Consider the following 17,122-nt stretch of genomic DNA (forward strand, 5'->3'; position numbering starts at 1 on the left):
ATTGGTCACTATTCCTAAGTGGGTATTCAAAGGAATGCCTTTTGTTGTATAATGCCCAGTGATTAGGGTGACCACAAGTCCCGGATTGCCCGGGACAGTTCCGTATTTTGTAGGTCTGTCCCGGGCACCTTCATTCCAGGACAATACAGTGTCCCGGAATGAAACTGACACAGCCACCCCCCAAGCCAAACGAATGCCCCCAAAAAAGGCCGCCACATCACCGCTTTACTCACTGACAGTACTTGTCCTGATCGGGAATGCCTGGAGGAGCACAATCCCCGCCCCCTGCTTGTGATTGGGGAAATCATAAATCCCGCCTCTTGTGTCCAATCACTGTGCTGTGATTCGTTACAGCACAAGCTGATTTTTGGGAGTGTCCCTGAATGGTAGTTTGGAAATGTGGTCACCCTACCAGTGATGGATGGTGGCGATGGGCCCTCTCGGGGATTGGCCTGCTTCCTTCTCTGTGCGACCCCCAAGGTTTTTCATCCTAAAGCATTCTATGCATTAAGGTGAAAAACCTTCTGTAGTGCAGCAGCCCCCCTAAGCCCCCCTTTTACTTACCTGAATCCGACCTTTCCAGCAACAAGAACGTTCACAGCAGCTCCAGCCACTGTCTCAGGCAGTTATTGGCTGCCGCTGCTGTCAATCAAATCCAGTGACACGGGAGCCCTGCTGTCTGTGTCAATGGATGCAGCAGCAGGACTTGGAGCGCGCCCGCACGGTTGCCCTGTTGGAATGTGGTTCTCTGAGCTGGCACTGGAGGCAGAAAGAAGGAGCCAGGAGCGCTTGTGGGGGAACCCAGAAGAGGTGGATTGGAGCCACTTGGTGCAAAACCCTTGCACAGAGGAGCTGAGTATACCATGTTGGTTATTAAAAAAAAAAGAACCTTTACAACCCCTTTAAGGTCATTTTAACATTAGACAACGAGCACACCTTACTTTTTATCCAAGTCATGTAACCTCTAAAATCTGGTTCATGGATCATTATTAAAAAATAGCAACGTGCATATCAAGCCTACGCATTTCAGGGAAACAGACTTCCCCTTCTTCGGGGCTGTTGCTGCTTTTTATTTGATGGGAACAATTCCCATTAATGGGTATGTTGGATCAAGTAGGTAGATTCACACATAATGGCCTAACTTTAGGGCGGCCTAGCCTAGCCTTTTCAGGCCACACCGTCGTAAATTAGTTAGGCTAGTAGTGATTCACAATCTACTTACCTGCTAATCTACGGCGGTGTAACCTAAAACGAGCAGGCGTAAGGGCGCCTAATTCAAATGACTTGGAGGGGGGCGTGTTGTATGGAAATGAGGCTTGACCTCATGTTTTTTGACGTTTTTTGACACTGCGCATGCGCCGGGCGACTACATTACCCGGTGCGCATTGCGGCTAAGTAGGCCGTACGGGCATATTGATTTTGACGCGGACGTAAACGACGTAACTCCCGATTCGCGGACGACTTACGCAAACGATGCAAAAATTTCGAACCTCGCGGCGGGAACGGCGGCCATACTTTAACATTGTTATTCCACCTCATAGGTGGAATAACTTTAGGCCGCCTAAGGCCTTACGGAAACGACGTAATGCGACGGTGTAGGCCTGGCGTATGTTCGTGAATCGGAGTATTCCCTCATTTACATAATCTACGCCGGCCGCAATGGAAGCGCCATCTAGCGGCCAACAGAAAAATTGCAAGCAAAGATAGAACGGCGCAAGCCGGCCTATCTTAGCTTTGTTTAAGTGTATCTCTGTTTGAGAATACACTTAAACAAACGCCGGTGTAGATTCAGAGTTAGGTCGGCTTATCTACTGATAAGCCGGCCTAACTCTTTGTGAATCTACCTAAAGGTTCCTGAATGGCAGGATGCCGGCTTTTGTTGTATAGGCAGCCAGATACCAGCATCCTACCATTCAGAAACCTTGCTCCAACATAACCATTCATGGGAATTGTTCCCACCGAATAGAAGGCAGCAACAGCCCTGAAGAAGGGGGAGTCTGTTCCTCTGAAACGCGTAAGGCTTGATATACATGTTTCTAATTTTAAATAAAGATCCATGAACCAGATTTTAGAGGTCACATTCCTGTGGACACTGCGGGGCACCTTCCTTTTTATCCAAGTGCACTGTATCTATAGAGTAGCAGTGTTATCACTCCTGATTGGACTACAAACCCGTCCTCTTCTCTATTACATAGATGATAGGTGTTTTGTAGTTCACAAACAGCTGGGAAAACATATTACATTGTTTGAGACATCAGTTCAGTGCATACGAGGACACTGGATTTCTGGCAGGGTCAACAAGTATTCTTCTGTACTTGCAGTAAGAAAACAAATGCAGCCACCACATTCAAGAGATAGTAATCTGAAACATATTCAAATTTGGTTCTCAGGTTTAGATGTACTTTACGCTGCCCACCAAATGGCATGTTTGTGATTTCAGAACAACTATTGACTGTTTGAGATAGATCATGTAGAACATTTCATAATGTTTAGCTAAATATCAACCAATCATGAATAGACACAGTAGAATGCTGAATAATTCTGTCCAAATTGCTACAATAAATGATGAGAGTGCAGAGATAGTAACAGCGATGGTTCAAGTGAGTGACCCCACGGGTGACAACTCGCCCGGAAACAGGATTGCTAGAAGACCGCTTATCCGTTTCTATGGAACAATTCTGTAGAGATAAGTACAAGACTCCCCCAAGCGATTCTACTGCTAGCAATGTGTCAACAGCAGCAGAATTGTCGGTTTGATATGGCCTATTAAGGATAGTCAATTAGTCGGCTGCCCTTTTGAAAAATATAGTAAAATCTGAGACCAGGCTGACTATGTGGGCTAGTCATATAAATTCTACACCTATGGAAGCACTATATACAGTGTCCATGTATTGTTGGAAGCACTATGTACAGTGTCCGTGTATTGTTGGAAGCACTATGTACAGTGTCCATGTATTGTTGGAAGCACTATGTACAGTGTCCGTGTATTGTTGGAAGCACTATATACAGTGTCCATGTATTGTTGGAAGCACTATGTACAGTGTCCGTGTATTGTTGGAAGCACTATGTACAGTGTCCATGTATTGTTGGAAGCACTATGTACAGTGTCCGTGTATTGTTGGAAGCACTATGTACAGTGTCCGTGTATTGTTGGAAGCACTATGTACAGTGTCTGTGTATTGTTGAACGCACTGAGCCAGATTCACAGACGAAGTACGCCGGTGTACTTTCAAATTTCCCGCGTCGTATCGTTGTTTTGAATCCTCAAAACAAGATACGACGGCTTCTGGGTTAGATCCGACAGGTGTACGTCTTCGTACGCCTTCGGATCTAAGATGCAATACTTCAGCGTCCGCTGGGTGGCGTTTTCCGCGTCGGGTATGCAAATTAGCGATTTATGACGATCCACGAACGAACGCGCGGCCGTCGCATTTTCTAACGTCGTCTGTAGTCGGCTTTTTCCGGCGTATAGTTAAAGCTGGTATTTTGCAGCGTATACATAGACTTGCCATGTTAAGTATGGCCGTCGTTCCCGCTTCGAAATTTGAATTTTTTTTTTTTGCGTAAGTCGTCCGTGAATAGGGATGGACGTAACTCTCGTCTAAGTTAAAAAAATGACGTCCTAGCGACGTCATTTAGCGCAATGCACGGCGGGAAATTTTGCGACGACGCATGCAAATTTCATTCGGCGCGGGGACGCGCTTTATTTAAATGAAACCCGCCCCCAACACGCCCAATTTGAAATCCGCTGCCAGAAATACACTACGCCGCAGTAACTTACGGCGCGAACTCGCTGAGGATTCGAAACAACGCCAGGTAAGGTACAGCGGCGTAGTGTATCTCTGATACGCTGCGCCGTTCTACTTGTATGTGGATCTGGCCCACTATGTACAGCGCCCGTGTATTGTTCTATTGTTTAAGTATAAAGAGCACCATCAGTGTTGTTCCATATTTGCAAAGGCTGAAGCCCTTTCTAGAGGAAATTTGAAAGTTGAGCTCTAGGCAAAACACAGTTACCCTGTCACTTGAATAAACAAGCTGAAATACAGGCATTCTGTAAAAGAATAAAAAATAAAAAAAGTATTAATACCTTTACCATACTGCAGGCGGCTACTCTTATTTTTTATTCTTTCCTAGAGCTACACCATTTCTGGTTGTGGCAGACAGTAGTAATATGGAACCACAATTTGTGGCAAGGAGTACACTTTTTGACACACTGAGGCCTCGTACAGACGGATGGACTGTCCGCTGAAAACGGTCCGCCGGACCGTTTTCAGCGGACATGTCCGCCTGGAGATTTCTGTCTGATGGTTGTATACACCATCAGACAGAAATCCGCGCGTACACGATACGCGGTGATGTGGCCGCGCCGTCGCCGCGACGATGACGCGGCGACGTGCGCGGCCCTGGAAGTTCAATGCTTCCACGCATGCGTCGAATCACTTTGACGCATGTGCGGGATGGCGGCAGATCGGACATGTAGGGTGAGTCTGTACAGACAACCGAACATATCCGACGGACAGGCTTCCAACGGACATGTTTCTTAGCATGCTAAGAAACATTTGTCCGCCGGAAAACGGTCGGCTGGACAAATGTCCGCTGGAAACCTGACCGGTCGGCCGTACACACGACCGAACATGTCTGCTGAAACTGGTCCGCCGGCCAGTTTCAGCAGACATGTTCGGTCGTGTGTACGGGGCCTTAGAAGTGTTGAATATCATTGTCAGCCATAACACTGGAAGGCAGCAAAGATTGGAGTCGTCGCCTGCCGAACAGGTAAGAAATAGTAAGGGCAAAGAAATATGTGGTATAGTTCCCTCAATTGGCCACTAGGTGTCGCCAGGTGTCAGGGCCCCCTTGTAGTGAGAATAGATAGTGTAGTTGCCTAATTAGCTGATAGAGGTCCCCAGAGTGATGAGTGAGGTTTTACCATGGAAGGTGAGGTAGTGCCAACCCCGCCCCTGCCAGTGCGGGAAATCTTGAAAAAGAAGGTTAATTGACCACTAGATGATGCCATTGTTATGGTCTGGATCCCTTGTAGTGAGAATAGGCTTTATAGATTACTAGGTAGCTGCTAGAGGTCCCCACATTAATAAGTGGGGTATTAGCATAGACAATGAAGTAGTGCCAACGCTGCCCCTGCCAGTGTGGGGCATTTTGGGAAATAAGCCACTTGGTGTCACCACAGTTATTGTCAGGATCCCTTGTAGTGAGAATAGGCATTGTAGATTACTAGGTAGCTGCTAGAAGTCCCCAGGGTAATGAGGGGGTGTTTCCATAGAAGGTGAGGTAGTGTCAAACCCGCCCCTGCCAGTGTGGGGCATCTTGGGAAAGAAGGTTAATTCACCACTAGGTGTCACCATAGTTAGGGTCAGGATCCCTTGTAGTGAGAAAAGACATTGTAGATTATCCTGGGGACTTCCAGCAGCTACCTAGTAATGAGTGGGATGTTTCCATAGAAGGTGAGGTAGTGCCAACCCTGCCCCTGCCAGTGTGGGGCATCTTTGAATCAAAGGTAATTGGCCAATAGGTGTCACCATAGTAAGCGTCAGGATCCCTTGTAGTGAGAATTGGCTTTGGGGACCTCTAGCAGCTTCCAAGTAATCTACAGAATAATGAGTGGGGTGTTACCATAGAAGGTGAGGTAGCACCAAACCTGCCCCCTGCCAGTGGGAGGCATCTTGGAAAAGAAGCCTCTAGGTGTCGTCATAGTTAGGGTCAGGACCCCTTGTAGTGAGAATAGCCATTGTAGATTACTAAGTAGCTTCCAGAGGTCCCCAGAGTAATGAGTGGGGTGTTACCAAGATGAGGTAGTGCAAACCCTGCCCCTGCCAGTATGGGGCATTTTGGGAAAGATGGCTAATTGGACACTAAGGAAACTAAGGAAACTACATCGGGCACTTCTGTGCCCTTACCCAACAATAGTGATATTGTTTTACAGGATGCCTTTCTTATAAACAGGATGTTTATTCAAAACAGTGGAGGCCGTTTTATGCCAAAAGACTGTCATTTGTTTATGCCAGAAGAGTGGAAGCTTTTGTAACTGCGAAGGTTTTAGAAAGTGATGCCCACAAGCAAATATAGGTGTGATGGTTAGGTGTCCACAAATGGTTGGTTAAATAGTGTATGTGGTTAATATGTGCTCAGAATTGACATCAGCATATGTACTATATCTTCATGGCAGACATCCCTATTCTATCAGATATCAGATATCAGTGTCTTTATTAGGGATGAGCTCCTGCGTGTTCGCACACACCACGTGCAGAGCCAGCCAAATCAGCTTTTGGTTACAAAATCCAGTGCATCAAGACAAATGACCACCACCCTATTTACTAGCTTAAAATAAAAACTGTTATGCCGCGTACACACGATTGGAATTTCCGACAACAAATGTTCGATGTGGGCTTGTTGTCGGAAAATCCTACCATGTGTAGGCTCCATTGGACATTTACTGTCGGAATTTCCGACAACAAATGTTTGAGAGCTGGTTCTCAAATTTTCCGACAACGAAATTCTAATCATGTGTACACGGCTCGTCGTACGTCTTGTACGTCACCGCGTTCTTGGTGTTCGGAATTTCCGACAACATTTGTTTGACTGTGTGTATGCAACACAAGTTTGAGCCAACATCTGTCCACGGATTTGTTGTCGGAATGTCCGATTGTCTGTGTGCGGCATTAGTGATAAGTTCCGATGATGCATTCTATCGTTCTGGAGATTGACAGGTGGTGTTAAGTGGTCAGTCAAAATTGCCTAAAAAAACAGCCGTGTTATGGTCAAGTTTAAATGCTGAAGAGTGAGGACATGTTTTTTTTTTTTTTTGAGGGCCCACAAACATCATATTTTGCTATGGTGCCCTTTGCATATAGTTACAGCCCTCTTCAGGTTCCGGTCCAATTTTAGCAATATCCATCATCAATCTTAGCACCTAATAGGTGTGCTGGTGTTGATCATGCATCGCCAGCACATCAAGGTGAAGCAAAGATATGGTTTGCTTGGTAAAGGGGTCCATCTAAGGCCTGAAACATCGCAAATTGCCAAAAATTCTATTATGGTGTGCTGATGAAGCTTGGATATTCATAAAGCCTATAGATGACAGCACCATTTATCAATTTGCCAGTACTTGCTGTACTTGAGAGTCCAATTTTAGGGTCGCCAAATATGTCTCCTACTTGAGTACATTGTGTTTCTTTTATACATTTAAAGTAGTGTGTTTCATCAAATATATTTGTAGACAAAAATACTTTCTATATATTTGAAGTAAAAATTGCAACAGTGAATCTATATTAGCTTAAGCATGAAAAAAGCATTATTGTTAGACTTGTTAGACTTACAAGGAAAAGAAATTCAGTTTTGCACTAGAGAAAAACAAGATAATTTTCATTCTGCAGTATCTACGTTTTTTTCCCAGCCTGTTTCCAGGATATGAGGAAAACATGTTAGTCATATTAAATTTAGATAACACAGATGTTTTTTCAAGATTAAATGGCTTTAGACTAAAGACAAATCAAAGATCGGTTGATAGAAAACAACTAATTCTGTGGAAAGCCTATCCCTCAAAGGGGGCCTTGTGTGGACCCTGTGTTTCAAAGTGGGTCTTGTGTGGAGCCCATCCCTCAAAATGGCCTTGTGTGGGTCATATTCCTCAAAGGTGGCCTTATGTTGAGTCTATCCCTCAAAGGAGGCCTTGTTTGGAGCCTATTTCTCAAAGTGGGCCTTATGTGTATTCTATCTCTCATATGAAGTCTTGTGTGGAGCCTATCCCTCAAGGGGGGCCCTGTGTAAAGCCTATCCCTCAAGGGGAGCCCTATGTAAAGCCTATTTCTCAAAGGGGCCTTGTGTGGGTCATATTTTTCAAAGTGGGCCTCATATTGAGTCTATCACTCAAAAGGAGGCCTTGTTTGGAGCCTATTTCTCAAAGTGGGCCTTATGTGTAATCTATCTCTCATAGGGAGCCTTTTGTGGAGCATATCACTCAAAGAGGGTCTTGTGTGGAGCCTATTCCTCAAGGGGGGCCCAGTGTAAAGCCTATTCCTCAAAGGGGCCTTGTGTGGGTCATATTTTTCAAAGTGGGCCTCATATTGAGTCTATCCCTCGAAAGAAGCCTTGTGTGGATCCTATTTCTCATAGGGGACCTCGTGTGGAGCCTATTACTCAAAAAGGGTCTTGCTTGACACCCATCCCTCAAATGAGTTCTTGTGTGGAGCCTATCCATCCAAGGAGATCTTGTGTGAAGCCTATCCCTCAAAGAGCCTATACTTCAAAGAAAACCTTGTATGGCAAATGTATCCCTCAAAGAGGGTCTTGTGTGGAGTTTTTGACTCAAATTCGGCTGTGTCACAGGTATGAAAGGGCAACCATGTTGCCCATAACAATTAAAGTTCTATTTTTTATTCTCTAACCTCTGCAGAATAAATCAGAACTGGAAAGTCACTTTGCTTTCAGACATATTTGTTACACAAGACCCAAGGGGTCTATTTTTAAATGTGACTTTCACCAAACATTCTCTGGTGGACAATCAATCACTGTCATTTAAAACACATTGGCCTGGAAGATTTACCTGTCATGTTAAACTCAAGTATATCTAAAGTCAAAATATGTTTGTTTTTTTTCTGCTATTTTATGTCCCTAAACGTAGACACAACAGAAAATGAGAGAAAATCTCCAAAATTAGGGAATTCTCCTCTTAGATAGTTATCACTGGAATAATTCTCCCAACTCAAGGATTTCCCTTTACCTCCTGTTCTGGTGACAAATCCAAATTTTGGACTTTCTATCACTTTTTGTCCCGTTGTCAATGTTCACCAGGTTAAAGAAAGTACATGGTAACTCAACACTGTATTCCAAAATTAAAAGTTTTGGCTTTAAATACACAATTTTGTAGCTGCCATAGTCAACAATATGACTTCAAGAACAAATATAGCTATACTATATAAGAATGAGCCTCTAGGAGGCTGCCGGCCATACATCTGTACATGTTGCATTTACCATAGTTGATGAGGAGCCCATTTTACCTGCTTTTCCTATCTGAACAGCCAGTTTGGTAAGTTTCCCTTGTAACACGGACTTCTCCTTTTTTGGGATGCTGGCCTTTTTCTTCTCTCTCTCCTCCATTTCTCCACCTTCTGCGCTCTTCAGTGGCTGCATCTCCATGGCAACCGCTCCATCCTGCTTTTTAGCTAAAGGAGAACCACAAAAATGTTATTTTAAATTACAAGACCAAGGAACAGTAGACCACATTCCAATGACTCCACACACCTTCCACCTTCCAATATTTAGGGGTATGTTAAATGGAGACATAAAAATTGTAGCTCACTTTTCAAGAAGTGTGAGAGAATGGGACCTATATTGGTGCAGGAACTGATGATTGCCTCATGCCCAATAATTGAGAAGAGGGGATTAAGGGGGGGGGGGGGTATGATCAACATGTACAGATACATAAGGGGTCCATATAGTGAACTTGGTGTTGAGTTATTCACTTTAAGGTCATCACAGAGGACAAGGGGGCATTTACGTCTGAAGGGAAAAGAGATTTCATCTCCAAATACGGAAAGGTTTCTTCACAGTAAGTTTGCTGATGAAGTCCAATCTGGACGTAACATGCGTACGGGGGAGGAGTTTTTCCTGTGACGTCACCCCCGTCCTTTTCTGCTGCTGCTCGTGGCTGTTGCTCCGAGTTTTTATTTTATTTTACATTGCCTATCGCCTACTGGCCAGTTGTTTTCTGGCAGATTGTCTGCAGACATACCAGACTGACTGTAAAAGGGTGAAGTGCTGTTTTTTACCTTTCCCTGGATTAAATACAGTCTACACTTAGTGTAAGGTTCTGAAAGAGTACCCCTTTATGTTTTAACTAGAATAAATTAGAAATAATTTATTTGTATGCCTACGTAGAGAAGATAGCAGAAGAATGTGTAGATGGCATTTACAGTAACTTAGTTTGATAACATTGTAGCCTACAGTTAGCACCATAAACATAACAAGAATGTGTTTGTTTTTAGGAAATACCAGATTACCTGAAGCTAGTGTATCATTACTGAAGACAATAGAATTACCTGCAGGCAAAATAGTATATGTGTTGTTTGAAACCTAACATGCTATTGTATTGTGTAAACATCGTGTCCTGCTGTAATTGGTTGCACCGCAGGGGGGTTTCCTAATGATGAATGCATAAATATGCTGTGTGACAAAAAAACCAGTGTTAGTTGAAATCCACCATAATACAGAGTGGCTTTTAATTATCCGATGCGCATCAAAGGTTCTTCCACACACCCAAGAGTCCAACCCGGGTTCAGAGGAACCTTAGACTTAGAACGTGTTTTTATTTTTTATTCCGCATTGGACCTACTATTCACTGCTGCATTGGACTCCACTACACCATCTCCCTTAGGGCTCTTTTACACGGAGCGGATCCGTAATTGATCCGCTCCGTTAGCCCGTTTGGCTCAGCGGAGATTCCTCCGTAAATCCCCGCTGAGCTGTCGGCGGACAGGGCGGTCCCCGCACACAGTGCAGAGACCGTCCTGTCTCTCCTCCGCTCTCCCCTATGGGGAATCGGATGAATACGGACCGCGTGTCCGTATTCATCCGATCCGTTCCGCCGGACGGAAGAAAAATAGGGTTTTCTTCCGTCTGCAAAAGCGGATCTTTGCGGACGCGGATGGTTGCGGATGCATCATCCGCTAACGTCTGCAATCCCATAGGGATACATTACAAGTCCGTAAACGGCCTTGTAATAAACAAACCGTTTGTCCGTATGTGTGAAAGAGCCCTAATGGTTAGAACAAGCTGTCTTTGACCACTATATGGTCTAACTCATCTGGTAAGGAGGCACTTCTTATATTGGTGGAGGAGATCATCACATTTGCCGAAGATTTTTGCTATCTCACTGGGTGTCATCTTAATTCTTGATTCTTCAGTCAAGGACTTTATTTGCGCTGCACTTTTATTATTATTTATCATTCTTCACAGTAAGAGCTGTGAAAATGTGGTATATACTCCCTCCAGAGAAGGTTGTGGTAAGCTCAGTAGATTGCTTTAAAAAAGGCCTGGATTATTTTCCACATGTTTATAATATAACTGGGTACTGACATTTACACGTAAAGTTGATCCAGGGAAAATCCAATTGCCTCTCGGGGGATCAGAAAGGATTTTTTTCCCTTGCTGTAGCAAATTGGATCATGCTCTGTTGGGGTTTTTCGCCTTCCTCGGGACCGGCCGTGGGCCTTGTATGGGATTGTGTGATTATTATTATTTTTTGGCTGACCTGGATGGACTTGTGTCATTTTTCAACCTGACTAACTATGTAACAATGTGCCCTTGAATTTCCTAGGCAACTCATCCAGTCCAGGAAAAGTTGATTTCCTAGCACAGTCACCGATCCACCGCCCTTTCTGCATGGCATATTCCTCTCCTTCTTCTGGGAGAGTCTAATTCTCTCTGTGCTGGGCCATCTCCTCTGATCCTTCCCATAACTGCATAACCTAGTAACTGCCGAAGGAGAGAAAAGGAATATTAAAGAGCAGCCATTCTCAACCAAGGTTCCTCCAGAGGTTGCTAGAAGTTATTTGTGCTGTGACCCCCCCCCCCCATCTGATGAAGCCTAGATATCTTTGAATCCACATGGCTGAGCCTGTGGCATGACACCGCTGATCTACTTAGCTGTGTGGAAGGATGGTAATCTGACCACCAGCGTAAGAGGGGCATTGTGCCCATTGACCCACGATGACTTCAGGTCTTGGGGAACCCCTGCTAAAGTATTTCAAGGGTTCATCTAAGGTAAAACGGTTAAGGACGGGTGCTATAGACTGTCATTTAAAAGGCAGCTCTTAGTCAGCTGGGGCTGCTGACATCATATTCAAGATGTCGGCACCCAGCAGCAGTCTTAGGCCTACACAAGGAGGGGGGCTTTTACAGGTAAATTCATTCTTAAAACATATTAAATGCACATATAAACCTATGGGTAGATTGTTGTTGAAATGAATGCTCTGCGATAGTGCCTCTTTAAGCTCCTGAGGTCTTATGATTAAGCACTAGGAATAAACCCTGAAAGGCAACGCTCTATCCTGGCCTTGGCCAACAAGGCCCAGGCCTAGGGCAGCACTTTGCAGGTGGGCAGCACAGAAAGTGTTCCTGCAGGCTTGCGCTACACTGTTAGGCAAATTAGTCTAGCGCCCCCATAAAACTGCTTCCAGTATGCCAGCGGTTGGCATTCCGCAACTGGGGGGCGCTTCTAATTTTGACTGTCCCATCGTCCTGGACCATAAATCTTCTTCACTGTTTTATATGTTTTCTGCTGCACCATTGGCATGGTTATATCTTCTTAGTCCTCTCCATAAAATTATCAGAAATTTTCTTCGAATTAGAACTATAGGCAACACTTTTTTTTTTTATTTTGGATAGAGTAAGGGAGGGTTATAGCTCTGGTCAGTTTATTTTTTACCATTCCTGTCCCATTGCAGAGATTTCCCTTCACTTCCTGCCCCATAGCCAAACAGGAAGTGAAAGGAAATCTATGCAAATTGAGGGAATCTATTGCCCCCCAAGGCCCTCAAAACTAGTGTTCCCACTCGAACATTTCAGGGCAGGTCTTAAACAGCTAGGGGTGTGGCCTTGACAGGAAGGGGTGGGTCATATTTAAATTAGGGGGTGCAGGAGTTTAGTCAGGCCTGGGGCAGCACAAAACCTAAATACACTACTACCGAAAGGGCATAAGTACCCCCCCGTACAGCAGGATTTTAAGGGCAAACAAAAAAAAACAAAAGTTTATAAAAAATATAATTTATTAGAGAAAAATCTTATATTTTCTTAAAAATTCATATTTTCTTAATAATCAATTCTCTTTTAAGAAAATATAAAATTTTTCTCTAATAAATTATATTTTTATAAACTTTTGTTTTTTTTGTTTGCCCTTAAAATCCCGCTGTGACACCATAGACTTGTTGGGTCTGTGACACCATAGACTTGTTGCGTCTGCAACAATAGACTTGTTGGGTCTGTGACACCATAGACTTGTTGGGTCTGTGACACCATAGACTTGTTGGGTCTGTGACACCATAGACTTGTTGGGTCTGTGACACCATAGACTTGTTGGGTCTGTGAAACCATAGACTTGTTGGGTCTGTGACTCCATTGACGTATTGGGTCTGCATGGAAGTTGTGCTTTGCTTATATCTATACGATTGTTTGTTATAATTGTCTTGGATATACTGTACTGACCCACACTGTCTTTGGACTATTAGATAGGTGTTCTGTTTAGTTGTGTATTGATAAATTAAATATTTGTATTAGTCTTTAGAAGAACTAAGGAAAACCTTTTAAGGGTAAAGGTATTATGCATGGTGACCACGAGCTCCCAATGGAATTCCAACAAATCTTTCCACACTGACCCTTGTCTGTCATAAAAATGTGTCTTGGAGGGTAAAAAGCAACCACAAAAGTGCAATATTGCTGGACACCTGGGCACCAGAAAGGGTAAGGGTAACAAAGAACACAACATCAGCAGGACAGAACAGACCAAGAAACAAGATGGAGAAAGCACTTCAACTATGCGGTAAAAGAGACATATACATGGACAAGGAAACACTTAAAGAGGAGGATCCAAAAAACATAAATACTGGCCTACGGAAAAAAAAAAAAGCTGGATAAAATTCATCAATGCAAGTCCCTAGGGATGGAAACACACAGCCTTACCAGGCTATGGTTTCACAAAAGTCCCTATTATACAATATTTCCTTTTCAACTCAATACAAGGTAATTGGGCAGCACAATGCCCTAGGGCAGGGGTGTCCAAACTTTTTTCAAAGAGGGCCAGATTTGATGAAGTGAACATGCTCGAGGGCCGACCATTTTGCCTGAGATTCTGTGAACCATTAAAATTCGGTCTAAGTGTGTTCGATCAAGCACTAATACACTGCCCGACAAGAATTCTCTTGCCTTTGTGGCTGTGTGTGGTGAAGGGATGAGCTCAGGCGTGTTATTTGGATATACAGTATTTATCGGCTATAACACGCACCTTTACTTTAAAAAATATTACATTTTAAATAAAGAACTGTGAATCAAAATAAGGATCACTGCCCATCAATACAGCCTCACAAGTGCCATAAATGCAGCACCCCCCTTGCCCTGAATGCAGACTCACCATTGCAGCCCGATTCATTCATCTGCAGCATTGGAGGAGACAGGGAGGGGGCGGGACGAGCACCGACAGACATACAGGAGAATTTCTGGTTTTATCGGCAGTGCTGCCTCCTCCAAGGCAGCCAGCATGTATTTCTCTTGTGGCACCCGGCACTCGGGGATTCGTTGGGGGCCACAAAAGACAAACATGTCAAATTGACCAGGCGGGCCGTCCTGAACGCCGGCTACGATTGGCATGCGGGCCGGACTTTGGGCATGCCTGCACTAGGGTCTCTGTTCGAATCCCAACCTGGACACTACCTGCATGGAGTTTTCATGTTCTCCCTGTGCTTGGGTGGGTTTCCTCCAGGTACTCCCACTATCCAAAGACAGTTGGCAATATTGGCCCTAATAATTGGCCCTAGTATGTGTATTAGAGCATATAGTGGCCTCAGATTGTATGTTTTTTAAGGGTAGAGACTTATGTAAATGTACAGTATGTAAAGAACTGTGTAAATTGTCAGTGATATATAACTTGTTCTAAAAAAACAAAAGAAACACATTTATTAAAAGAGCAAAAAAAAAAAAAAAAGCAAAAAGCTTTTGACCCAAAAGTCTCTGTTGTAAAGCAGATTTGTTTGTTGCTCATTATTTTATTTAATTTTTACTTTTTTTATGTAAATTGTATTCTTTCCCTTTTTACTTCTCGATTGAAAAAAAAAAAGAAAGTCTTTAAGAAAGTGTTTTTCTTCCTTTTTCATGTCTTCATGCCCTGCCTTCTGTCCCTGAAGAAATATCTGCACTCACGAAGCCTTTTCATCCTCAATTCTCTTTCATGTCGGAAAACAGTATCTGTTATTGTCTTCATGTTGCATCTTGGATAAGTGCACCCATAACACATTCCTCTAATTAGATATTCCCCAAGGAAAGCAGAAAGACCTGCCTTGATAAAAATTCTGTCAACAAGGTTGACACATGTCCAGAGTAGGAAACATTTGTATTGTCAAACAACTCGCCGGACCGTTTCCAGCGGACATTTCTGCTCCGGATTTTGATCTGATGGCTGTACACACCATCAGATCAAAATCCCCGCGGAAAACATACGCGGTGACGTGGCCGCGCCGTCGCCGCGACGATGACACGGCGACGTGCGCGACCCTGGAAGGTAAATACTTCTACGCATGCGTCGAATCACTTCGACGCATGCGAGGGATGGGGATCGGTCGGACTTATCCGGTGAGTCTGTACAGACGACTGGATAAGTCCGACAGACAGGTTTCCAGCGGACAGATTTCTTAGCATGCTAAGAAATTTTTATCCGCTGGAAAAAGGGTCGGCTGGACAAATGTCCGCCGAAAAATGTCCGCTAGGCCGTACACACGACCGGATTTGTCTGCTGGAACTGATCCGCGGATAAATCCCAGCGGACAGATCCGGTCGTGTGTACGGGGCAAAAGAAGCACATTATAAAGAAAATGTATGCACAGGCTGAGCTTAGTTCTACCAGTTCAGTAGCATAGTGACCTTTGTTAGTCCCGAAATGCTGATTTTTACTGTTAATCAGGGCTTATTTTCTCAGAGAATGGGTGCGGGAATTCCCCCCTTCTGAGTCACTACTTGCCTCCGCCCCCTACCCACCCCCGAGCATTGTCCCTTGGTTCCACCCCCTACCCACCTCCCAGTCCTGGCCCTTTTAGAGAAAACAGAACCACATTTTATTTTGTGGTGCTTTTGTATGGTATTCGTTAATGATAACAAGAAAAGCAATAAAATAAATCCTCTGCAGCCAGCAAAAATAGACCCCACTTATTACAGTGGAACCTCGGATTACGAGTAGGGATGAGCCGAACACCCCCCCCCCCCGTTCATTTCGCACCAGAACCTTCGAACGGACCGACCGTTCGCGCGAACATTTGGAACCCCATTGAAGTCTATGGGACTCGAACGTTCGAATTCAAAAGTGCTCATTTTAAAGCCCAATATGCAAGTTATTGTCGTAAAACGTCTTTGAGAACCCAGGTCTTGCCCCAGGGAACATGTATCAATGGAAAAAAAAGTTTTAAAAACGGTAGTTTTTTCTGGAGCAGCGATTTTAATGATGCTTAAAGTGAAAAAATAAAAATAAAAATTACTTTAAATATCGTACCCGTTGGGTGTCTATAGTATGCCTGTGAAGTGGCACGTGTTTAGAACTGTCCCTGCACAAAATGAGATTACTATAAGAAAAATGTAATTTAAAAATGCTTGCGGCTTTAATGTAATGTCTGGTCCCTGCAATATGGATGAAAATCATTGAGAAAAATAGCACAGACACAGACAGTACACACACCAAGTAGCTTTAGGTGCACACTGCAGCGGACACAGGCAGTACATACACCACGTAGCTTTAGGTTCACACTGCAGAGGACACAGGCAGTACACCACATGAGAATACTGCAGCTAGCACAATCACCTGCCTGCCAGTAAATTAGGAAGAGCTGATCTAGCTATACTATACAGTGTATAAATATATATACAACACCTGGGATGCATATATATCCTCTACACACTGTAACTTTAAAGGAGTTGTAAAGGAAAATGTTTTTTCACCTTAATGCAATCTATGCATTAACCACTTAACGACCGCCTCCTGCATATATACATCAGCAGAATGGCACGGCTGGGCAGATGCACGTACAGGTACGTCCTGTACATCTACCCAGCCGTGGCACGCGCCCGCGACCCGGTCCGAAGCTCCGGGACCGGGACCCGCGGACCCGATCGCCGCTGGGGTCCCGCGATCGGTCCCCGGAGCTGAAGAACGGGGAGAGCCGTGTGTAAACACGGCTTCCCCGTGCTTCACTGTGGCGGCTGCATCGATCGTGTCATCCCTTTTATAGGTAGACACGATCAATGACGTCACTCCTACAGCCACACCCCCCTACAGTTCTAAACACACACTAGGTGAAACATAACTCCTTCAGCACCCCCTGTGGTTAACTCCCAAACTGCAACTGTCATTTCC

At 44.3% G+C, this 17,122-nt stretch overlaps 1 protein-coding gene across 8 annotated transcripts in view; it reads right to left on the reverse strand.

Moving 5' to 3' along the window:
• ATP2B3 (ATPase plasma membrane Ca2+ transporting 3) overlaps nt 1–17,122 on the reverse strand; it is a 436,284-nt gene that overhangs the window by 86,593 nt on the left and 332,569 nt on the right. For all 8 annotated transcript variants that reach the window (XM_040322885.1, XM_040322884.1, XM_040322888.1 and 5 more), the window contains one exon: nt 9,015–9,179. In XM_040322885.1, the coding sequence (XP_040178819.1) occupies nt 9,015–9,179 (165 nt within the window). The remainder of the gene's footprint in view (nt 1–9,014; nt 9,180–17,122) is intronic.

This window comes from Rana temporaria, chromosome 9 (genome assembly GCF_905171775.1).
Source record: "Rana temporaria chromosome 9, aRanTem1.1, whole genome shotgun sequence".
Lineage (NCBI taxonomy): Eukaryota > Metazoa > Chordata > Amphibia > Anura > Ranidae > Rana > Rana temporaria.